The following is a 21803-nucleotide window of genomic DNA, read 5'->3' as shown; positions in this document are numbered from 1 at the left end:
TTTGCTAATACTTGCAATCCTTAAATGTCTTCTCTGTGACTTTTATAAAAGAATTTTAAAAACTCCCTACAATACAGACTCATTTCACAATGCTGCTGTACACCTCTGCCCCTCTGCCTCCACCCCCATGAGTTACAGCTAACTTTAAAAGTGTTCAGCACAGTTTACAATAACAACACGAGTTAGAATGATTTACAGTGAAAACCACCCACCAATATTAAGGCACTAGAGAGAAACTGGCCGGGTTAAAGATCCTTGCAGGGTATTTATCAACAGATCAGCCCCATAGAGCTCATGTTTTTCAGCAGATTATCTGCTGCCTCAATCTTACAGGTATGTCAACAATTCAGAATTCTCCAGGGCCCAAGGAACTAAAAACAGTCAACACCAGGGTCACCTCTTCCCAGAATTTCTTGTGTTGATACAGGATTCTTTCCAGACCAGCACTGTTTCAACAATTGCTTGTCTGTTTCAACTGTAGAGACATGACAGTAATACGGAAATAATAAATGCAATACTCACAACCATCAAGAGCCCCCAGACCTTTTCAAAGAACTTGGATTAAACAACATACTTGAACCACCTCTGGTAATTGTTCATGGCACGTTCATGTTAAATTCCTTTCAAGTGGATTACTTCTTTGAGTCTCAAAAAGCTGAGGCTTTAAAGTAAGTAGGTGTTTGCTGCCTTATCTCTCTGCCTGACTTGCATTTCTGTGTAGGCTGCTGAGTGCATTTCAGCTTGCTGGGAAGCTCCCGTTGCAAACAAAATATTTCAAACACTTTGTTCCTTAGTTTGAAGAGCCACTCAGCCAGTTGCCCTTAGCATTAGAGCAGAAGTATCATGACAGTGCACTTTGCTCTACCATATCAATTCTGTGAACTATGACACATTCCTGCTATTCCCGCCTAAAATGTTCTCTCCAGCAACCTCTCTATGTCCAATCCCACTGAATCTTGGGGGATCTAAAATCCCAATTCCTCCAAGCAGCTCCTCAAAGTCCCTTCAGTCAGTGGTCTAATTCATCCTTCTAAACTCCATAACGTACTAGCTGTTCTTTTTTACTGTCACTTACCATGTTTTATTTGATACATTTTTTTTAGAGGTAGGTTTCCTTCTTCAGACCTTAAACTCCTTGCTTAAAAGCAAGCAGAGTCTATGTTTAATTCAATGCCTTTCATGAAGAACAGACTCATTTGATAGTTCTTGAATTCACGAAACAACATGAATTCATCATGCTGTAGAGAGGACAGACAGATCATGTGTGGCTTTGAGACTAAGCGTCCAATCAATGTGGAGAGACCTACACATTCTACATATGTGAAATGACTCCTCATATCTATCTTATATAATTGTTTTAAGGATATAGTAAAATGCAAACATATTTTTAAATAGGGTTAGGCACATACTAGATGCTCAGTAATGCTCCCTTTCCTTCTCTGTTCCTCAGATTTATTGCATAGCTGGCGTCCTGTTATTTCCGGCTAGCCACTCTCAGAGGGTACGGAAGACGATCTAATGTGCATCCCTGTGTCTCCAAGCAGAAGCTAGTTTGGTTCTAGTGTAGCACTGGACTTGCACAGAATAAAGGGGTGCAGTGACTCCATTGGTCAACAACTGACCTCAGCTATCCTGAAGCCATTAGTCAGCCTCCTTAACATAAATATAGGTTTTTTTCCATGCACTGTGGCAATTCTGTGTTATCTACACCTTCCACTCTCTCAGAACCACCTCAATTTTATTTATGGAAAAAATGGGAGGGAACTTGGTGTCTGATAAAGATCCTACTTAGTATTAATAACCAAAAAGCTTAATATAACTGATGAGTAGTTTAAAAATTCAGGCTTGTAAGTTTAAATATCAGTTCTGCTACTTACTATCTGTGGGAACCTGAGTCTTACCTAACTGCTTACAGTCTTCATCTGTACAATGGGGATTAGAGGGCTTACCTAACAGATTTTCTTTTTGGGGGGAGTGGGGGGCATAAATAACACAATGAACATGAACCATGTAGTCCAATTCCCGACACATAGTAGGCACTCAGTTACATTAACTATAATCATCAAACAACTATTTGCCTTTCAAATATGTAAATATTGACTGCCTGATCCTTTAGGATTCTTTCACACGAATTGAAAACTATATGGCCTCCCAGGGTCTGCTATTTTAAATTTCTAGTCCGACCTGCAAGCATTTTTCTTTTTCCTAATGCGCTCTCCATTTGCCATTGCCGAATTATTTCCTAGAGAAAAGTTCAACATTGCAGGAAACAAACTGATATCCCAACTTAATTAATTGTTCAATTTCTTTCCTGTTCTCTTTTCTATAACCCTTCAATACTTTTATAATGAAAAAAAAAAACTAATAAAAATGGGACTGTGTAGCTTCAATCACGATTTTAGCAGGGGAGAAAATATTTCCTGTTTTCTAATTTGTAGAACTAGTTTGCCATCTTCTTCACCTTCCCTCTACCCCAACTATTAATTACTGATACAGTGTTTTACTTTATAAAAACCCCTTTCGCCTCTGAGGGGGTGTGGGTGTGGGTGCTGCGGCTGGCCCGGCCAAAGCCCCCCTCCTCCCCCCGCGGGGCACTGACTGTTCCTAGCCCAAAGCCTCCTTCCCAATTTTTTCACTTCCTAGATCAACCACTGGCGCAGTACACTGGGTGGAGCGCCCCGAAGTACCTGGGCGAGGCACCGCCATCCCAATTTACAGTTTGTAGGAGCGCCAGTACTTCCAGGTTTTCTTTTTCAAAATATTCAATGGTGCCTTAGACTCTTTAAAAAAACTAATAAAACCGAGGGGCGCTTTCCCCTAGGAAAATGATCCTATCGACTTTCTGCATTAGCACAGCATTTCAAAGTGTTTACAGACTCCCGGAGCCTCCCCATTAAGACCCCTGGGGGGAGGGGGGGAGGGGGTGGGAGGAAGGCGCCGGGGGGAGCCGGTTAAGGAAGGAGTAAAAATCTTAAGACTGAATTCTTTCACATAGATATAGACGTGCATTTAATATACGCTGATACACACAGGACAAAGCTGAGTGGGAGGTTATTTTAGAAAAGACTGCTTTCCCCAAGCAAGCCGGTCTGGGTCGCGAGGCGCGGCGGCTCGTTCAAAGGGACCGCGAGCAACAGGTGGGCAGGATACCAGGTCCCGCACCCTCAGGAAGCAGGGAGTCAAAGCAACGGGGTGAGGAGGAAAGGGGGAGAAGGAGGAGGGTCGGGCGATGCAGCGGGGTGGCGGGCTCCACTCACCGTTGCCCACGAAGCTGCGGCCCTTCCGGGCCAGGGTCTGCTGCACCTGCTCCTGGATCCGCAGGCTCTTGGCCGCCTGGCCGCCGCGGCCGCTGCTCCCCGCCAGCTTCAGCTTGGCCTCGGAGGGCAGAGCCAGGCTGGAGCTGTCCAGCTGCCCCAGGATCTGCTGGCCCAGGACCGTCCGGATGTAACCGCATTCCGCGGGGGAGCCGGGGGCTGCCATGGGACCGCGGGAGGGGACCGAGCCGCTCGCCTGCTGCGAGATCTGCGGGTGAAGCAGCTGCCGACGAGCCGGGGGCATTGGTGCGAGCCCCACCCCGCCGCCCTGGCCCCGCCCCGCCGCCCCGGCCCCGCCCCCAGCGCCGGTGGGCGGCCGGAGGGGACCAAGGCCAAGGGAGCCCTGGAGCCCAACCTCCCAGGGCGAGGGGGCGCGGCTCCCGCCAGACAGGCGCACTGAGCCCGGGGGCGGGGCGGAGCCGGCGGCCAGCCGGGACACCTGGCGAGTGGGACACCTGGTGGTCGCGCACGCTCCAGATCACCTAGGCTGCTACCTGCCAGGGCCGCGCCCAACTTTAGTTTCCTTGCTGGGCCTCTGCCCAGCCCTCAAAGGATGATTTCAGCTCCATTGCGTAGCGCCCCGGGCAGGTGATCCCTGAAGAGTCACGTCTCTTCTAGGGCTAAGGTTTGCCTCTGGGATCCCCACGTGATTACTAACCTGGCGAGTCAGGCTATGCCAAACTGTTCGAAACATTTCGTGGTTTTCCTGGACCTGAGGGTGAGAAAGAATTATTTGGTCAGGCAGAAAAAGCAGGAGGGGGGAACTGTGCCAAGAGGACATGCGTGAAATAAAAGATTCTGGTTTTTTATAATCCGGTAGTTGTTTTTTTTCCTTAGTACAACTTCAGGGATTATGTACTTTTTGCACAGATGCAGTCTCAGAAACATATGTTCTTCCTCATTGAGATCTTCTGTTTCCTCTTACAAATAAATACACATTGTACCCAGTACACTCTCTGCACACAACTCCTCTCCGAGGAACACACCCACACAGAGAAACTCCAGCTAGAGGCGCTAGGGAAGAGCACACTTCTAATAGGTGATACTTTTTAACAGCCCTGCTAATGTTGATTACGTGATCTTTACGACAGGCTCTGGAGGGGGCCCATGGAAGGCACCTCTGACTTTCAATCTCGTCTTCCACAACTTGTATTTATCCCGCTATTAAATATGTTTCACACATACTTGACTACTGAGAACTTGAAAGCTAAGCTCAACAGAAAGGGTCCTTGACCTTAAAGTTTACAACCAAAGCCACTCATCCTGATTTTCCTCTTTGGCCTTGAGAGGCAGAAAGAAAAACATCTATCACAGGTATTAAGTCAGATAGTCTTCCTTTGATTGCTTGGGAAGATGTTTGCTTTTCCTCAAGCCACTCAATTACTGTAAAGCTCCACTCACTCAGATCTGGGGTGGCTAGAGAGCACAGCTTTCCCCTTCCCCACTTTCCTATGCATGCCATTTTATCTTTATACTAGAGGCCCGGTGCACAAAAATTTGGTCACTCGGGGAGGAGAGGAGGTCCCTCAGCCTGGCCTATGCCCTCTTGCAGTCTGGAACCCCTCGGGAGATAACGACCTGCTGGCTTAGGCCTGCTCCCGGGTGGCAGAGGGCAGGCCCAATCCCTAGGTGCTGCCCCTGGTCAGGCTCAGAGCAGGGCGGATCGGGAGGTTGAGATGCCACCCCCTGTCACGCACAGAGCAGGGCCAATCAGGGAGTTGGGGCGCTGCCCCCTATCATGCACAGAGCAGGGCCCATCAGGGGGGTTGGGGCTCCATACCCTGTCACACACAGAGCTGCAGGGCTATCAGGGGGTTGGGTGATTTGACAGAAGGAAGATGGCCAAAAGCACAGCTTGTGACTGAGGCAGATATGGGTTAAATCTTAGCTTGTCCTTTATAAGTAGTGTGGCTTTAAGAAAGTTTCCTTACATTTTTAAGCCTCAGTTCTCTTACCTGCAAAATGGGAGCAATAAGACACCTACCATGAAGTGCTGCTGTAAGGATTGAATGGTAAGTGGTTACAAGAAATCCTCAATAAATAATTGTTCAATGATCTTTAACAGACATCGCCCTGAGATCCAATTTTGGATTTTTTTACTTCCTTTGGTCTCTGCTCATGTCAACTTATCATTTGAATGAGACGCTTATTCAAATACACATTTTCCATAGCTCTTATTTTCATTACATGTGCTTTATGCTTTGGTTATTTAATTATTGTTTCCTTACTGTAGAATAAGCTCCATGAAAGCAGGGATTTTGTTTTGTTCACTGTTGATCTCCAGTTCCTGGAACAGTGCACATAGTAGATAATAGGTATATGTTGAATGAATGAATGATGCATAAAAGCACCTAGTTTATTTATTACATTGTACATAATAATTACTACAACAACTATTCATAGTACTTATTTAGGCTTTCATACTCTTTTGTTTATTTTTTTTGGTAATTTATTGATTTTAGAGAAAATGCATGTGAGAGAGAAACATAAACTTGTTGTTCCACTTATTTATGCATTCATTGGTTGATTCTTGTATGTGCCCTGACTGGGGATGGAACCCAAAACCTTGATGTATGGGATGACATTCTAACCAACTGAGCTACCCAGTCAGGGCCTGTAACTTATTTTTAAAAAAGTCAGATAGATATCCTACGTACTCTAGTTATTCAAGAGGCTCGGAAAATGGCGGAGGTATAAGCGGACGTGTCCTGTGCCTTGTCCTGGAGCAGATAAGGGTGAGCAGCTGAAACGGGTAACATTCAGCCCGAATAGGTAGAGGATTTTCAGCTGAGAGATTGTCTGCAGCTAGGAAAGACCGAGAACCCCCAGGGAAAAAAAAGGACGGTTGGAGACTGCGGCTGAAGCCTCTCCTGGTGCGCCAGCTAAGCAGCGGAGACTGCGCCATCTTGGGTGGTTGTTGCCGGCATCCAGAGACCAGCTACTAACCTGGAAACAAGGGATCTCAAGCAGCGTGACTGCGTGAACTCAGACGAGCACTGCTTCTTCTCACGGAAAGGTTGGACATCCCCTAAAGGTGCGGTTTGCAGTTCGGGTTGGAGGGAGGACCGAGCTCGCGCGCGCGGGGCGGAATCTGCGCCCCACAGAGTCTGCAGCCGTTGGGACCAGCGTGACCCGCGAGTGGGGAAGGGGCCCCACAGGGCTGCTGGCAGAAGGGAACGCGAAAAATGAGCCCATAGCTGGACTGGATGTAAAGGAGCAGCCTTGGACTTTGCCAATCTGCTGGCTGCTTGGTGCCAGGGGCGAGTGGGCGCGCGGAGACTGCGCACGGAGACTGTGCGCAGACCTGGAAGGTGGAGGCTTGCGAATTCGCACAACTATCAGGCTCTTGTTACAGTTCCCCTTAGATCCGTGCATTTGATTATTAAACCCAGCGCATGGGATTCCCCAGTTGGGGTCATTCGCAGAGCCTGTAGGGGAAAGTTCTTTTTGGGGAGCCTGGGAAACAGCGGACAGTGGCAAGGAACCAGCTCTGGGCAGTGGTCTTTCCCGAATCAGTTCCAAATACCATAGAGGACAAAACCCTACTGATAGAGAGGACTTAGAGCCTCGGAGGTAAATCCAGACACACTGCCACCCAGAGGCAGAGCCACGAACTGTCTCTTTTGCGATCACAAAGGCAGTCTGGTAAAAAAATACAACCTGCCTTAAAATCAGGTCTGTGGTTTACTGCACGGAGGGACAGTGTATCGCAGGGAAGTTCAACACTCCCCTGAATGCCTGGCAGGACTGAGGCGTGCCAAAAAGAAGAGTGGAAGATCTGAAGCACCTTCACTTCCGAATATTTTTATATATATATTTTTTTAATTCTTTTTTCACCATTTCATTAAGAACCTATTTTATTTATTTATTTATTTTTTATTTTTTTCATCACCTGATTTTACCTTTTTAATTACTACATTTTTTAACCAGTATTATTGCTATCCTTTTACCATTTTTTCAAGGGTCATTTTATTTTTTATTATTTTTTTTTTATTTTTCTTTATTTTATTTTGGGATTAGTGTTCTACACTCTATTTTCATCGTTCCTTTAGCATCATTTCTCTCTATCTCACATTTACCCTTAAGCCAAAACTCTCTTCCTCACTTTTCCCCTTTTGTTGTCCTGTTTCTCTTACCCTATTCCTGCTTTGGATTTTACCTATTCCTTCTTTCTACCCACTGTCTAAATTTCACCCTACTTATATATCTAATTTCCAATCCCTTGCTCTCCCCATACAAATAGCCTCTTCCCCACCTCTATTTCATTCTCTTAATTTTTTTTTTGTTTTTGTTGTTGTTGGTTTTTTTTTGTTTTTTGTTTTTTTTGGTCTTTTTGTGTTTTTTTTTTTTTTTCTCTCCCTTTTCCCAATCTCATTTCGGCACTCCTTTTTGTTTTTTATTTTTCTCTCTAATATTTTTCTCTTTTTTCTTCTTTATCCCCTAATTCTCTTCGCTCGGGGGGGTCACCTTTATTTGGGGTTATTAATATCGTGAATGCATTTAGTTCGGTGCCTTGTACGTTGTGCCTTGTTGTGTTGTATTTTGTGCCTTTGAATCAGCGCAACAGAGAGAGATCTACATAACCAAACACCTTGAGAAGAGAAATCATGGTGAAACAAAGAACCAACCCAATTATGAAAGAAAAACAGGCATCATCAGAAAAGGAAGTAAACAAAATAGAGGCAATGGAGGCAAGCAACCTGTCAGAGAAAGAATTCAGAGTAATGGTCATAAGGTGGATGAAAAGAATGGAAGACCAATTCAACAATATGTGTAGGAACCAAGAGGAAATGAAGAAGAACAAAGAGGAAATGAAGAGAAACCAAGAAGAAATGAAAAACGACATCACTGCCATAAAGAACTCAATAGAAAGTATCAACAGTAGACTAGAAGAAGCAGAGGACCGTATCAGCGAGCTAGAAGACAAGGTAGAAAAAAATACCCAAACAGAACAGCTTCTAGAAAAAAAAATTAAAAAGCAGGAAGAGAGCCTAAGAGAACTCTGGGACAATGCTAAATGAAACAACATCCGAATAATAGGGGTGCCAGAAGGAGAGGAAACTGAGCAAGGAATAGAAAACCTGTTTGAAAAAATAGTAACAGAAAATTTCCCTGATATAGGGAGGAAAAAACTCACACAAATCCAAGAAGCTCACAGAGTCCCAAACAAAATGAACCCGAAAAGACCGACACCAAGGCACATAATAATTAAACTGGCAAACACCAACGACAAAGCAAGAATCTTAAAAGCAGCCAGAGAGAGACAGAAAGTTACCTACAAAGGATCCCCCATCAGACTAGCGACCGATTTCTCAACAGAAACACATCAGGCAAGAAGGGAATGGAATGAAATATACAAAGTCATGCAAAGGAAGGGTCTGAATCCAAGAATACTATACCCAGCGAGGCTATCAATCAAAATTGAGGGTCAAATCAGGAGCTTCACAGACAAAAATGGTCTACGGGAGTTTATTACAACCAAACCAGCAATGCAAGAAATGCTAAAGGGTCTGCTGTAAATAGAAAAAACAGGAAACAAAGAAGGAACGCAGCGGTAAAGAACAAAAATGGCGACTAACAAGTTTCTATCAATAATAAATGTAAATGGGTATTCAATTAATAGTTATGTAATAATCTCTATAAATAAAAAATTATACTGACATAAATTTTAAATAGTTTCAGAATTCAATAATTCAAGAAAATAATCCTTTTGAAAATAATATAAACTCATTAAATGGCTCCCTTTGGAGATAAGAATCCTGTTGTAATAGCAACTGTTAATTACCAGGTGAGGAAGTATGCAGACTGGCATTGTGCCCCAAAACGTAGTCTAACTATGCTTCTATTCCAACAAATGCAGGCCCTACCCTGTTTCCTGGGAAAACTGCCTAGCCAGCTTCCTAAATTGTGAGCAAGCCCTGAGATAACAGCAGACAGTAGCTTCCAGTCAACAGATTGAAGTGTGGAAGTAAAATGCTCTGAGTACTTTTGTGGTGTTTGGCTGCTCTACAATCTGCTACTTTTTAATATTTAGGCCCAGTTTTGAAAACTCTTTTATTTCTTTTACTATAAGCCCAGTGCACAAAATTCGTGCTGGGTAGGGGGTGTCCCTCAGTCCAGCCTGCACCCTCTCCAATCTGAGACCCCTTGGGAGTTGTCCGACTGCCAGTTTAGGCCCGATTCCACAATCCAGGACTGCTGGCTCCCAACTGCTCACCTGCCTGCCTGCCTGATTGTCCCTAACCGCTCTGCCTGCCACCCTGATCACCCCCTAACCACTCCCCTGCCAGCCTGATCGACGCTTAACTGCTCCCCTGCTGGCCCAATTGCCCCCAGTTGTCCTCCCCTGCTGGACTGGTCACCCCCAACTGCCTTCCCCTGCTGGCCCAGCCACCCCTAATTACCCTTCCCTGCAGGCTTGGTCATCCCCAACTGCCCTGCCCTGCCAGACATCTTGTGTCTGTGGGTGCTGCCATATTTGAGGACGTGGCAGTCAATTAGCATATTCCCTCCTTATTGGCTGTGGGCTCCACCATCTTTGTGACAGTGTGAGGGTCAATTAGCATATTCCCTCCTTATTAGATAGGATTTTTCATTTACCAACCGAATTTGATAAAACAAAATAAAAAGTTTGAACCACAGGAATGTACAAGTGGAACATAAATTACAGATAACTTAATTATGAGGCTACAGTTCCTTCTGCTGGGAACTTAATGATTCAGAAATTCTTGAACTTTACACTTGCATTTTTCTTTCATTTACACACTCCATCTTTAAAGGATTAATCTTTTATTGTTTTCAAATCTACAGTTAGGGCTTCCTCAGAGTAATTTTACTACCTTTAGCCCAGCAGTTCTCAACCTGTGGGTCATGACCCCTTTGGGGGTTGAACAACCCTTTCACAGGGACCATCGGAAAACACATATATAATTACATATTGTTTTTGTGATTAATCACTATGCTTTAATTATGTTCAATTTGTAACAAGGGAAATACATCCTGCATATCAGATATTTACATTACAATTCATAACAGTAGCAAAATTACAGTTATGAAGTAGCAATGAAAATAATTTTATGGTTGGGCGTCACCACAACATGAGGAACTGTATTAAAGGGTCGCGGCATTAGGAAGGTTGAGAACCACTGCTTTAGCCATATATAAATTCCATTATGGGAAATTTCAATATGCAAAACATTCAGGAAGTTCCTAAAAGACTAAATATAGTATAAATTATAGAGTGGAAATATTATCTTAATGGAGAACTTTAAATAACATGAACAGCATCAAAACTCTTTGATTCATATTTAAAAGATAAACTCTTAATACATTTTCATGAATGTCTTCTCTCACGAACTATTTTCCTGTTACTATTTATAGGCATTATTTTCTATTGCTTTTAAAAAGTATTTCTTAAATTAGTATTTCTGGCAGATAGAAAATTTAAAATAAACCTCAGGTTTTGTTTCCTTTTTTAGCACATGGACGTGTTGCCAAGGCAATGGGTAGCAGTTTTACATTAGCCACATATAACGAAGGTGGATCAGGCCTGGAAAAGGAAGCTCTGAACACATCTCCAGTGGGGACTCTCAATAGCAGTGAGGGTGAAGGTGTTCCTCTTTAATGCAGATGTTCATGTTGTCTGCTACCTTGGCTATGTGGTGAGTGTGTAGGTCTGAAAATTATTCTTTTTAAAAGACCCCTAAGTGGTGTGGGAGGTGGAAACCAGGTGGGCAACCACTAGGGCTGGCAATGCACAATTTGTTCCTCGTTACTGAAGCTTTCAAGACAGTTCCTTTCATCATGACTCATGGCACATATGAGCTTGGCAGATGAGTTAAAATGATTACCTTCTGGGTGGGTGACTACAGCGGGTACATTACTGGTTGTCAGATCTCTCATCTGAAGGCCAGAGAGGCTGCAGGGAGGGTACAATTTGGTTGATTTCTATCACGTATTCTTGTCCACATTAGAGACCATGATCCTCACCTCTTTGTCTCCAACCTGAATCTTGCAATGAGATAACGATCAGGTGCTTAATAAATAATGAGTGTAACCTCTCACCTATAGGCATTTTGAAGCAGCTGAACAAAAGGATTCTGAAGAGGTGACTTGGCCGGAAACAAAACATCAAAGCAACTTGAGTACCCAGAGGAGAACAACCTTTAGTGATTTTTAACCTTATGAAAGTAGCAGAGAAATTCAGTAGAATTGAGTATTTATATATAACTTTATAGAGGATCTAACATGTCAGTGTCATATGTTGTTTAAATTATTAAAATTATTTTACTATATATTTTTTTATTTACTTGGAAGTTACTTGAACATAAGATATTGATTGATATATATGTTATCAATTGATGTATATTATTCCTTCATAAATATATTTTCTGCATTTTAATATTTGTCTCCTTTTTTCATACACATTACTATTTTCTTAAAATTCCCCAAACAGAATCATTATATTCCATATAGAAAAATAATACTAATAATCTGAGTCGGATTTTAAAAGCCTCACCAACCCGCCCCCCCCCCCCCTTGTTCCCTCACAAACATCATATAGAATAGTAGGTTGATATAAATGTGTGCTTGAGGCCAGTGCTGTGTTTGATTGTTTCTTTACTGTGTGACTTGGACAAATTACCTAAATTCACCCAGCTTTAAGCTCTTCATTTGTAATGTGGTGTCATTAATAGTATTGACCTTACAGGATTAAGAAGATTCATATAGATACTAAATATAAAGTCCTTAGCTCTCTAGTCAATATTTAGCATATCAATGATCTATAATTGCAAAAAACCCATCCCAATATTTAAGAGCTTAAAACAAGAAAGATTTCCTTCTTATGGTTTTGTGGTTGACTCCACAATACTTCTATGGGTCTGGCCTGGGCTCACTCATATGGCTGAGGTTAGCTGGTGGCTGGGCTGGTCTGGGTGGTCTGAGACAGCCATTCTCACGAGTCCCATGCCTCAACTGGGATGGCTGGAACAGCTGGGATGGTGGAGCCTTTCTGTCCACGTGGCCTTCCATCCTCCAGGAGGCTAGTTGGGACTTCTTTATAGGGCGGGCTTCAGTAGCATTCTAAGAGCAAGAGCAGAAACAATAGGTCTTTTTAGGCCCAGGCTCTGGCACTTGCTTACTGTCATTTTGAACATATACAGGGTGTCCCCAAAAAATGCATCTACACTTTAACAGTTGATAGCTCAATTTTGAAAATAAAATGTATTTTATTATTATTTTTAAGTTTATCTTTATTGTTGAAGAAATTACAGATGTCCCCTTTTTTCCTCATTGACCCCTTCTAGCTTGCCCCTGCCCCCTCCCCAGGCCCTCACCACACCATTGTCTGTGTCCGTGGAAAATGAAATGTATTTTAATAAACACTTCCTTTATAATTATTTAAAGTGTGTGTATACATTTTGGGGGGACACCATATAGCCTTCTGGCTAAAGCAAGTCACAAGACTAGCCCAGATTCAAGGGGTAGAGAAAAAGATGCCACTTCTTGAAGGAGAGACCACAAAGTTTTATTCCAAGGGATGTGCATGCAGGGATGGGAGGAGATATTGTGGCCATCTTCACAAACCATATAAAACCCTTACTGCTCCATAAATGGTACTTGCTATTATTATTATTATCATAATCATCATCATTATTATTTAGAATTGGCATATCTCTCAGAATTTGACAGAATTGCTATGACCTTTTGATGGCTGGAGGAACAAAGCCAAAGAAAAGCAATCTGGATTTACCCAAGATTAGTGGATACAAATAGCTCTCTGCCTGTCCTATCAGTGGAGTATAAACTCTATTCAGAGGAACCTTGGGTATCTTTACAAATCAAGTGCAGTTAATCCAGATGTGTTTCACTGGATGCGAAGGATTCACTGTCCTCTACTGGTTTAAAAGTGAATGGAGTTCCAGTTTGTTTACCATTTCAGTGAGGTCACTGGTGCTTGAACAATCATAATCTTGAATTTTACTCAGAATGTACTCATTAATAAATTTAAAAAATGAATAAAAATGAAAAAATTGAACCTCAAAAGTGATAAATGTCATACAATTTTATTGTGGCATCTCTACTTATAATGATAAGGGAAAAATACATGATACCTTTTTAATAGTAAGAAGGAAAGTATACTATTCACTTGGAATATAGTTGCTATAGTTCAAAAGAATAACAATTGTAAACAGTGATGTGAATGAGAGAGGATAGACCAATTGTCAGTCCAACCCCATTATTTTACATTGTTATTCCATTATTGTCTTAGTTTGTCCAGGCTGCTATGTAAAATACCATAAACTGGCTGTCTTAATAACAATAAATATTTATGTCTTAAGTTCTGGAGGCTGGGAAGTCCAAGATCAAGACACTAGCAGATTTGGTGTCTGGTAAGGACCCTTCCTGGATCACAGAAGGCACCTTTTTGCTGTGTCCATACATGGCAGACGGGGAAGGGACCTTTCTGGGGTCTCTTTTAAAAAGCACTACTCCCATTCATGAGGGCTCTATCTTCTTCCCCACATGCCCCAATCCCATCCCCGACCTAAGTACCTCCCAAAGGCCCCACCTCTCTAATACCATCACAGCGGGCATTAGGTTTCAATATATGAATTTTTGGGACACAAGCATTCAGACCATAGCAACTATGTTTTGTTCTCTTTTATTAGGTCTGCAGCATAAACCCCAATTTAAAAATTGTCCAGGTGAGGTTGGGTGTGTGAGGGGGGGCATAGTATTCTTTTTTATTTCTTTATAAAATATACCTGTGCATTATTCTTTCCTCTTCCTGGAAGATGCTTTCCTGCATTTTCAAGGGATTGGCTTTTTTTCTGACATTCAGATTTGTTTAAGTATCTCCTCCTCAGAAAGAATTTCTCTGATCAACTAGTCTTAAGTAGCTATCCTGTCACTCTCCACAAAGCACTTACGATGGCCTGGTAGTTTTCTTATTTACAGAGGTATATATGTTCATATGTATTATTTCCCAACTAGAATGTAAGACCCATGCAAGCAGAAACTTTTTCTTGCTCACCAAGTCATCTGTAGTTCTTAGAATCTATACATTTAGTAAGCTCACAGGACTTGTTAAATGAATGCATAATAAAAAAACACCTTAATTTTAGTCCTTCTCTCTTTTTAAATAGAGTGTCAATGTGGGGACAAATCTTTTAGTGATATATATATATATATATATATATATATATATATATATATATATGGTTTATAATTAGAGATGGGATTCTGACATTTGTTTATTTTATTTCATTATTTTTATTTTGAAACTTAATGCTCTGAGTAACAATGTGTTAAATGAAAGTAAGGTTGAGCAATTGCCTGTTTTCACAATTTGTAGTAGATCCTAGAACCTGAAACCCAGCTTACTGCTGACTTCTGGCAAATCTCCCAGAGTCATGACCTAAATCCTCTGAAGGGCAAAGACCTTTTGAGAAGCTCCGGATTTTCATGGTTTCAGGGATAGGTCTAAACAGGACACATAACTCTGCATTCCTGAGCCTTCTTGTATTATCTTTACAGCCCAAGTTTTCTGAAATTCTTCAATATCACTATTGCAGTGAACCAAACAAGCTCCCATTAGAGCCTGTCCAGGACTGCTCTTTTAAAGCTTAAAATCTTGTATCTCAGAAAGCAGGAAACCTTTTGAAGAAAAAATTCTGACCATAGAACCGAAGTCAAATAGGAATCCTAGTGGTTTCTCTGTGACAAAAAAAGGAAAGGTAAGAAAGAAGTCCCTCTGAAGTTGTGACTGTGGCAACAGCTTCTAAAGAAAAGATTCAGAAGGATGTGCTGGGTATTTTGATTGACCCTGCTCATATTTCGATGTTCTAGATTTCAGCAGAAATATCAATATAGTATATTGACTCAATAAATAAAATTTCAAAGATATTATCTGGAAAGTATTTAAGTGAGGAAATGACCCTGGTAACAGTCAGTTGCCTAAGGGATCAAGACAGTATTAGTTATCCTGGCATTGTAAGATCTTGCCCATCAGCTTCACCTAGCAAGATTACTTTATTTTACAATATGAAACTCTCTAGCACAAAGATTCTGAAGTGGCCAGGCTAAAATTCTTGTCATCCCCTAAATTGCTGGTGCTCATTTCCTCTTTCTTTCGGTGGCTGCCTGGTTTATTTCTACCCATCTCTTAAGGTCCAGTTCATGCTTCCTCTCCTTAGCAAGGCCAACGTCGTCTGTCCTCATTTTTTCTCTTTGCTCCACCCACAGACTCCTTAGTATCATTTCGTTTTGTTCCTGAGAATTAAATGAGATGACATTTTTTAGGAGCTTAGCCTAGTGTCCTCAATAAAGAGGCTCATTTTATGTTTGCTTGTTTATAAGATACTTAAAATGAAAAATTAGGGGATAAAAAAAGAATAATAAGGTGTAATATATAAAGAAATATAATATGGAATTAGATTATTTAACCTTGGTCAGGTTGTTAGACTTCCCTAAGCCTTAGTTCTGCCTTAATGATGGAGGCAGTAAACACTACCGCATTTAATAGAGATAACATCACAAGTAACATAATGGGTAGAAACATTTTTCATAAGTCACAAAGTGCTACGTGAATGTTAAATGTTACCTTGCATATTTTAGAATGTTTAGATATGTGTCATCAAAGTAACAGATTGTTTTAACAGCCAGCAATGTGCAAGACAGTAGTCAGGAGTTTGGTATCCAAAAGGGTAAGGCACACTGTTGTCCTGGAGGCCTTTCCATTGTAGGTTGTAGATAGGGAGATAAAACAAAATATGTAAAGGTTAAATAACAATAGCATATCAAAAATCATTCAACAATGAAGGGAGTGGTCTGGGGTGATGTGCTGAATAAACTGAAAAGATAAACAGTATCCCTGAAATCCCAGGAATAAGAGATAGCTTTCCTCCCGGTGCAATCACGGAGGATATTTGTAGGGACTGTGGTTGGGTATTAATGGAGCTACATCTTAAGAGTGGGAATTGGTTAAGTGGCAAGTGGGTAGAGAGTATAAGAAAGTGGGCAGCAGAAGTGCGGAGGTAGAAGAAATGTGTGATAGTTGGAAAGCTGATAAGAACCTAGTCTGACTAGAATACTTCTGACTGTTATTCCCAGGCCCAGGTGAACATTAGACTCACAGAAGAAACATTAAAAATCATACAGATTCTTGGGCTCCATTGCTTCATAAATCAGAATCTCAGAGGTAGTGTTGGGAATCTGTAGCTTGAAAACACTTTCAATGTGATTCTGATGAACAGGCAGGTTTGGGATCCACAGGTAAAAAAGGATTAATGGGCTATAATGCAAGAAATTTAGTTGAGGTCCAAACTCCAAGGCCTTGAATGTTAAGAGTAGGTTTTGTACTGTATACAAAAGTACTTCTCAAACTTTAGTAATGTATGGATACTTTTTAATGGGGAAAATGTCTCTGGCAACTCTGAAAAACCTGCAATTAGTTAATGGAGAGACATAGAAAGTTTTGGAGGAGGGACAGTGCTTTGAGGTATGGATCCAAGATACTCATCTACTTACTTATAGGCTCTAGAATGGCCTGGAAGAGAAAAAGAAAGTAGAGATGAGTTGATCTCCATTTAGGAGAGCCCATAGAGCAGCGGTTCTCAACCTGTGGGTCGCGACCCCTTTGGGGGTTGAACGACCCTTTCACAGGGGTCGCCTAAGACCATCGGAAAACACATATATAATTACATATTGTTTTTGTGATTAATCACTATGCTTTAATTATGTTCAATTTGTAACAATGAAAATACATCCTGCATATCAGATATTTACATTATGATTCATAACAGTAGCAAAATTACAGTTAGGAAGTAGCAACAAAAATAATTTTATGGTTGGGGGTCACCATAACATGAGGAACTGTATTAAAGGGTCGCGGCATTAGGAAGGTTGAAAACTACTGCCATAGAGGTAATGCAGTGGCTATCGGGCTCGTAAGGGGAAATAGGGCTCTAGGGTATGTGTTTTTCTCAGCCAGAGGAAGGAATAGTAGCAGAAACATTGTTGATGTGGAAAGGATGTCCAGCACTATTCAAAAGACCACGAAGAAGTTTGGTTGTTTAGGAGGTTAAGACTGCTTCTTTTCTTTCCTCTGTCGCCTCTGGCTCTCAACACAAGCAACTCTTGGGACACATTTTCTACTGATTTGCTTGGGAATCTCAAATTTCTAGTCCTGCCTTAAAAATAAATTCCTGTATAACTTCTCTGGTGGGCTTCTAAGTTTAAAGCAATAGTTTTTAAAGCATAGTGTTCATACCCTTAGAGTTCCCTGAGATCCTTTCATAGAGTTCTCCATAGTAAAACTGTTTTCATAATAATACTAGTAAAACTTTATCTGTCTTTTCCATCATGTTGACATTTGCACAGATTCCCAACACTACCTCTGAGATTCTGATTTGTGGAGCAAAAATCTGTATGATTTTGAACATTTCTTCTTTGAGTGTAATGTTTACCGGGATCTGTGGATAGCAGCCGAAAGTACTCGAGTCAGGTGGAACACAGTGGCGGGTGAAACTGCTGGCCGGACCGTGGCCCTGCGCTGCACAAGGAGTCACTGCCACACACTTGCTAAAGAAGACCATCTGCTTTCACTCAGGGGGATCCTTGATGGAGCGGTAACAATTATTCATTTTATTAAACTTCGATCTTTGAGTGTGTGCCTTTTAAAAATCCCGAATGACAAATTTGGAAACACATGTAAAGAACTGCTGCTGCTTACAAAAGTGCGAGGATTGTTTTGAGGAAAAGCATTTGTGCAACTGTTTGAGATGTGAGTGAAATTAGTCCCCTTTTGTCATGAGATATTTTTTGCTTGTAAAGACTGACAAAATATTTTTATTCAGACTTGAGTAATGTGCTTACTTCATTTATTTTTTTTAAAAAATACCTGAATTTCTTTTTCAATTTTGCTCAGACAAAATGAACAGTATTTGTTTTCTTTCTGTTGGCAGTGTTTCAGGTATCTGGTGCTCACATAATCATTATTTTGGCTATTATCAGACTTCAGTATGCAATTTTTGCTTTGATATTCTTCCCAGCTGTTGTGTTAGGAAGAAGGCAGAATTAGAGCATGCTAAAATTGAATCAGTCTTTCTTACATAAATGATTGGCTGGGTGAAGGTGTTTCTGGTCATAAATCCCCTTTAAAAGCAAGTCTAAAAGCAAGCAAGAAACTTGAGATTGTTGATATTTTCTACAAAAGAGCTGAAATGCACTGAGTGTTGTTGAAAAACAAAACGAAAACCAAGAAGACATTCTAACCTTCAATTTATCAGCCAAAGGTGGGGCTCCTTGTTAGACTCTTTTTCCAAGGCATAGATTCTTCTGTCCCTCACTCAGCAAAAGTTTGGCAAGTGCTCTAAGTGCGCTGGATTCTGATAGAGCAGTGGGCTCGCTGCTCTGGGTTTGCCATGAGCTTCTTTTCCCTGGTAAGCAGAAACAATACAACACACCAAGAAGATTGCGTGCTATGTCTTTATGTAAGGCTCTTCATATCTAACTTGCAGTCTGCACAGTGGACACTTAATAAATTGGTCAGTAGCAAGGTGATCATATTTCCGACAAGACAAAGCAGCATCTGAAACCTGCAAAGGTATTTGTGTTAGAATTTCTGACTTTAAGATTAGAGTGTGGGGGTGAAGGAGGCCATATTCTGGCTTTAGTTTCATTTGTAAAGATACATTAATGGTATACTTCCAGTGCGATTTTGTGAGAGAATGTAGGCACTTGTACGAAATAGGATCAGGCATGTAATTGGCCGGTAAAGGGAATTATTTTAAAACACATATATATTTTACCTATAACATTGTATAAATTTAATAAGGGAGTTTGTTTTTATTATTAGGAAAATGCTGAAACTAAAATTGTGCTTGTCATAAAAGAAAAGACCAAGCAGCAAAGAGAGGTGGAATTAGCTCAGCTTTCCTTCAATTGAAAAAATAGATATATAAGTAAAGCAAAATATGAAGTTATTACTATTAAAGATGTGTATACTGTGTAATATTTAAGGAAGAGAAAAATAAAGAAGTTCCATGAAGGAAAGGAGATGAAAGAAAGAAGGGCTGAACGAGGGATAAAAGTTCATTTTGAGTGGCATATGAAGATATAAAAATGCATAATTATTCAGTTATATAGAACTAGAGGCCCAGTGCATGAAAATTCATGCACTGGAGTGGGGGGGCGTCCCTCAATCCGGCCTGTCCCCTCTCACAGTCCGGGAGCCCTCAGGGGTGGGAGGTGAACTGGCAATCAGGGGAAGGCAATGCCCCATCACACCTCTGCTGCTGCCACTGCCGGCAGCACAAGCCTTGTTACCTGAGCCTTGGGTGGCCCTAGGTGGCTGGGCAGCCAACATCCGAGACTTGCCTGCACCTCGGGCCGGTCCTGGGGGGCTGGGGGACTGAGGGGCCTGGGGAACTCTGGAGGCAAGTGTGCAGAGGGGCTGAGGGGACTGGATGCCGCCATCTTTTGGCTGTGGGTACCACCATCTTTGAGGGTGGGGCAGTCAATGAGCATATCCCTTCCTTATTGGCTGTGGGTGCTGCCATCTTTGTGATGGTGTGAGGGTCAATTAGCATATTCCCTCTTTATTAAATAGGATATCAAGTCAGCTTACATTCTCTAACATTATAAATTAGGAGAGGTGTAGGACAAAGTGAAACAGGGATTTTCAAACCTTACTGATATTCAGAATCACTCTGAAAAATTTGTAAAAACATAAGTGTCCATGCCCCACCCCAGAGATTCTGATTCTGTAGTTCTAGGGTAGAGTCCAGTGATCTGTGTTTTTAAAAATATCTCCAGATAAATTTTGATACATGGCTACATTGGAGAACTGCAAACACGGGAATGAAATATTTGCCTTTGTCCAGTAGTATCTGTTCAGTCCCTTCATGCAATTCCCTTCTCTTTACAGAGCAAGTAAAAGACACATGGTGGGCCCTAACTGGTTTGGCTCAGTGGATAGAGCGTCGGCCTGCAGACTGAAAGGTCCCAGGTTCGATTCCGGTCAAGGTCATGTACCTTGGTTGCAGGCACATCCCCAGTAGGGGGTGTGCAGGAGGCAGCTGATTGATGTTTCTCTGTCATCGATGTTTCTAACTCTCTATCCCTCTCCTTTCCTCTCTGTAAAAAATCAATAAAATATATTACAAAAAAAAAGACACATGGTGGAATAACCCAGTTTAAAACAGAAGCAATCATTACTTTTTAAAAAATGTCCATGAGAAAATATTAAAACTATATTTGTCTTCTCTTTTCTGGTGACTTAAGAAGTAGCCAACTTCCCTGCTTCTCCAAAGCTGGAGAGGAGCTACAGCAGTGACATCAAGTGGTTGTTATAGGGTATTTTCCTTTTTATTTGGGACTTTGATATTTAAATGAATTAACTTAAATAGGGTGTTGTTCTCCCTTCCCCCATCAGTTTCAGGATGTATTCTTTAGTTTATGCACACCTTACTCCCCCCCAAATGCTAAAAGAATAGAAAAACAACAACAAAAATTTGACCCTGACATGGGATCCTTTGAGTGCTCTCCAATATAAACACCTTTGTTAGCTGTTTCTAGAACCAGGTGGTTTCAGTGAAGTGAAAGAAAGCCTAAGCTAAACTGTACATGCAAGAACCATGATAATGTTGATGAAACTGTCAGTGGTTTTAAAACAATATGACTCATCAAGGAGAGAGCACTATGAACTTGACTAAAATGAGAATACTTCGGGCTGATGCCAAGAAAATCCAATGAGTTTATGACAAAGGTCAAAGCTCCTTTTGTAACCATGCCTAGTGAGTTAAAATTGAGGTACCCAAAATATAACAATGCTAAAGAAATCACAAAAAAATCCCTGATTTTATAGGCGATCTCACAGTATGTTTATATTATGACTAAGTTTATAAATATTTGATATATACAGTTTAAAGAAATATAATTGCTGAACAGAGTAAGACACACCCAACTTACAAATAAAAGAAAGAAGAGGAAGTTGGGCAATTAATTGGCATGTAGACGTTTAGTTAGTCTGGACTGTGGCACTTCAAAACACTGGCAGAGAAAGAACCCTGAGTTATTAAAAAAAAAAGAAAACAAAAAAGGAAGTGGGATTACTCTTGATCCCAAGGACCATCATTTTGTATGTGGAACCAAAGATTTGTGTAAGATCCTGCAAGTGCAACTAGATAAGCCACTAGTCCCAAGCTGCCTATGCTAGTGCAAGAACTGTAGAGCCAAGTCACCAATTCACAGAAAGTCATCTTTACTTTTGCACCCGTGTTTCTCAAATCTCATTTTCTTATTTTTTTTTCAATATGTCTATCTTATGCTTCTAAAATCTGAAACTGAAAGGAAATACGTTTCATTTTAAAATTCTAGATTTAGCCACTAAGTGGGGGAAAGAATTGGCCCTCAGTTTAGCTCTTTGATGCTTTCTCATTTTACATCTCAGGTAGAAGGCTTATCCATTTAGAAAATTCACAG

The 21803-nt window shown here is 41.3% G+C and overlaps 1 protein-coding gene across 1 annotated transcript in view; it reads right to left on the bottom strand.

Annotated features, from left to right (window-relative positions):
- The window catches only part of PKP2 (plakophilin 2), a 78013-nt gene extending 74429 nt beyond the window's left edge, over nt 1-3584 (bottom strand). The window contains exon 1 of the mRNA XM_081083680.1: nt 3258-3584. Coding sequence (XP_080939806.1) covers nt 3258-3558 — 301 coding nt within the window. The 5' untranslated portion in view covers nt 3559-3584. The remainder of the gene's footprint in view (nt 1-3257) is intronic.
- Between the last annotated feature and the right edge of the window lie 18219 nt (nt 3585-21803).

Source organism: Myotis nattereri, assembly GCF_964212035.1.
Source record: "Myotis nattereri genome assembly, chromosome: 2".
NCBI classification, from domain to species: Eukaryota; Metazoa; Chordata; class Mammalia; order Chiroptera; family Vespertilionidae; genus Myotis; species Myotis nattereri.
This window is presented reverse-complemented; position numbering and strand designations above follow the sequence as displayed.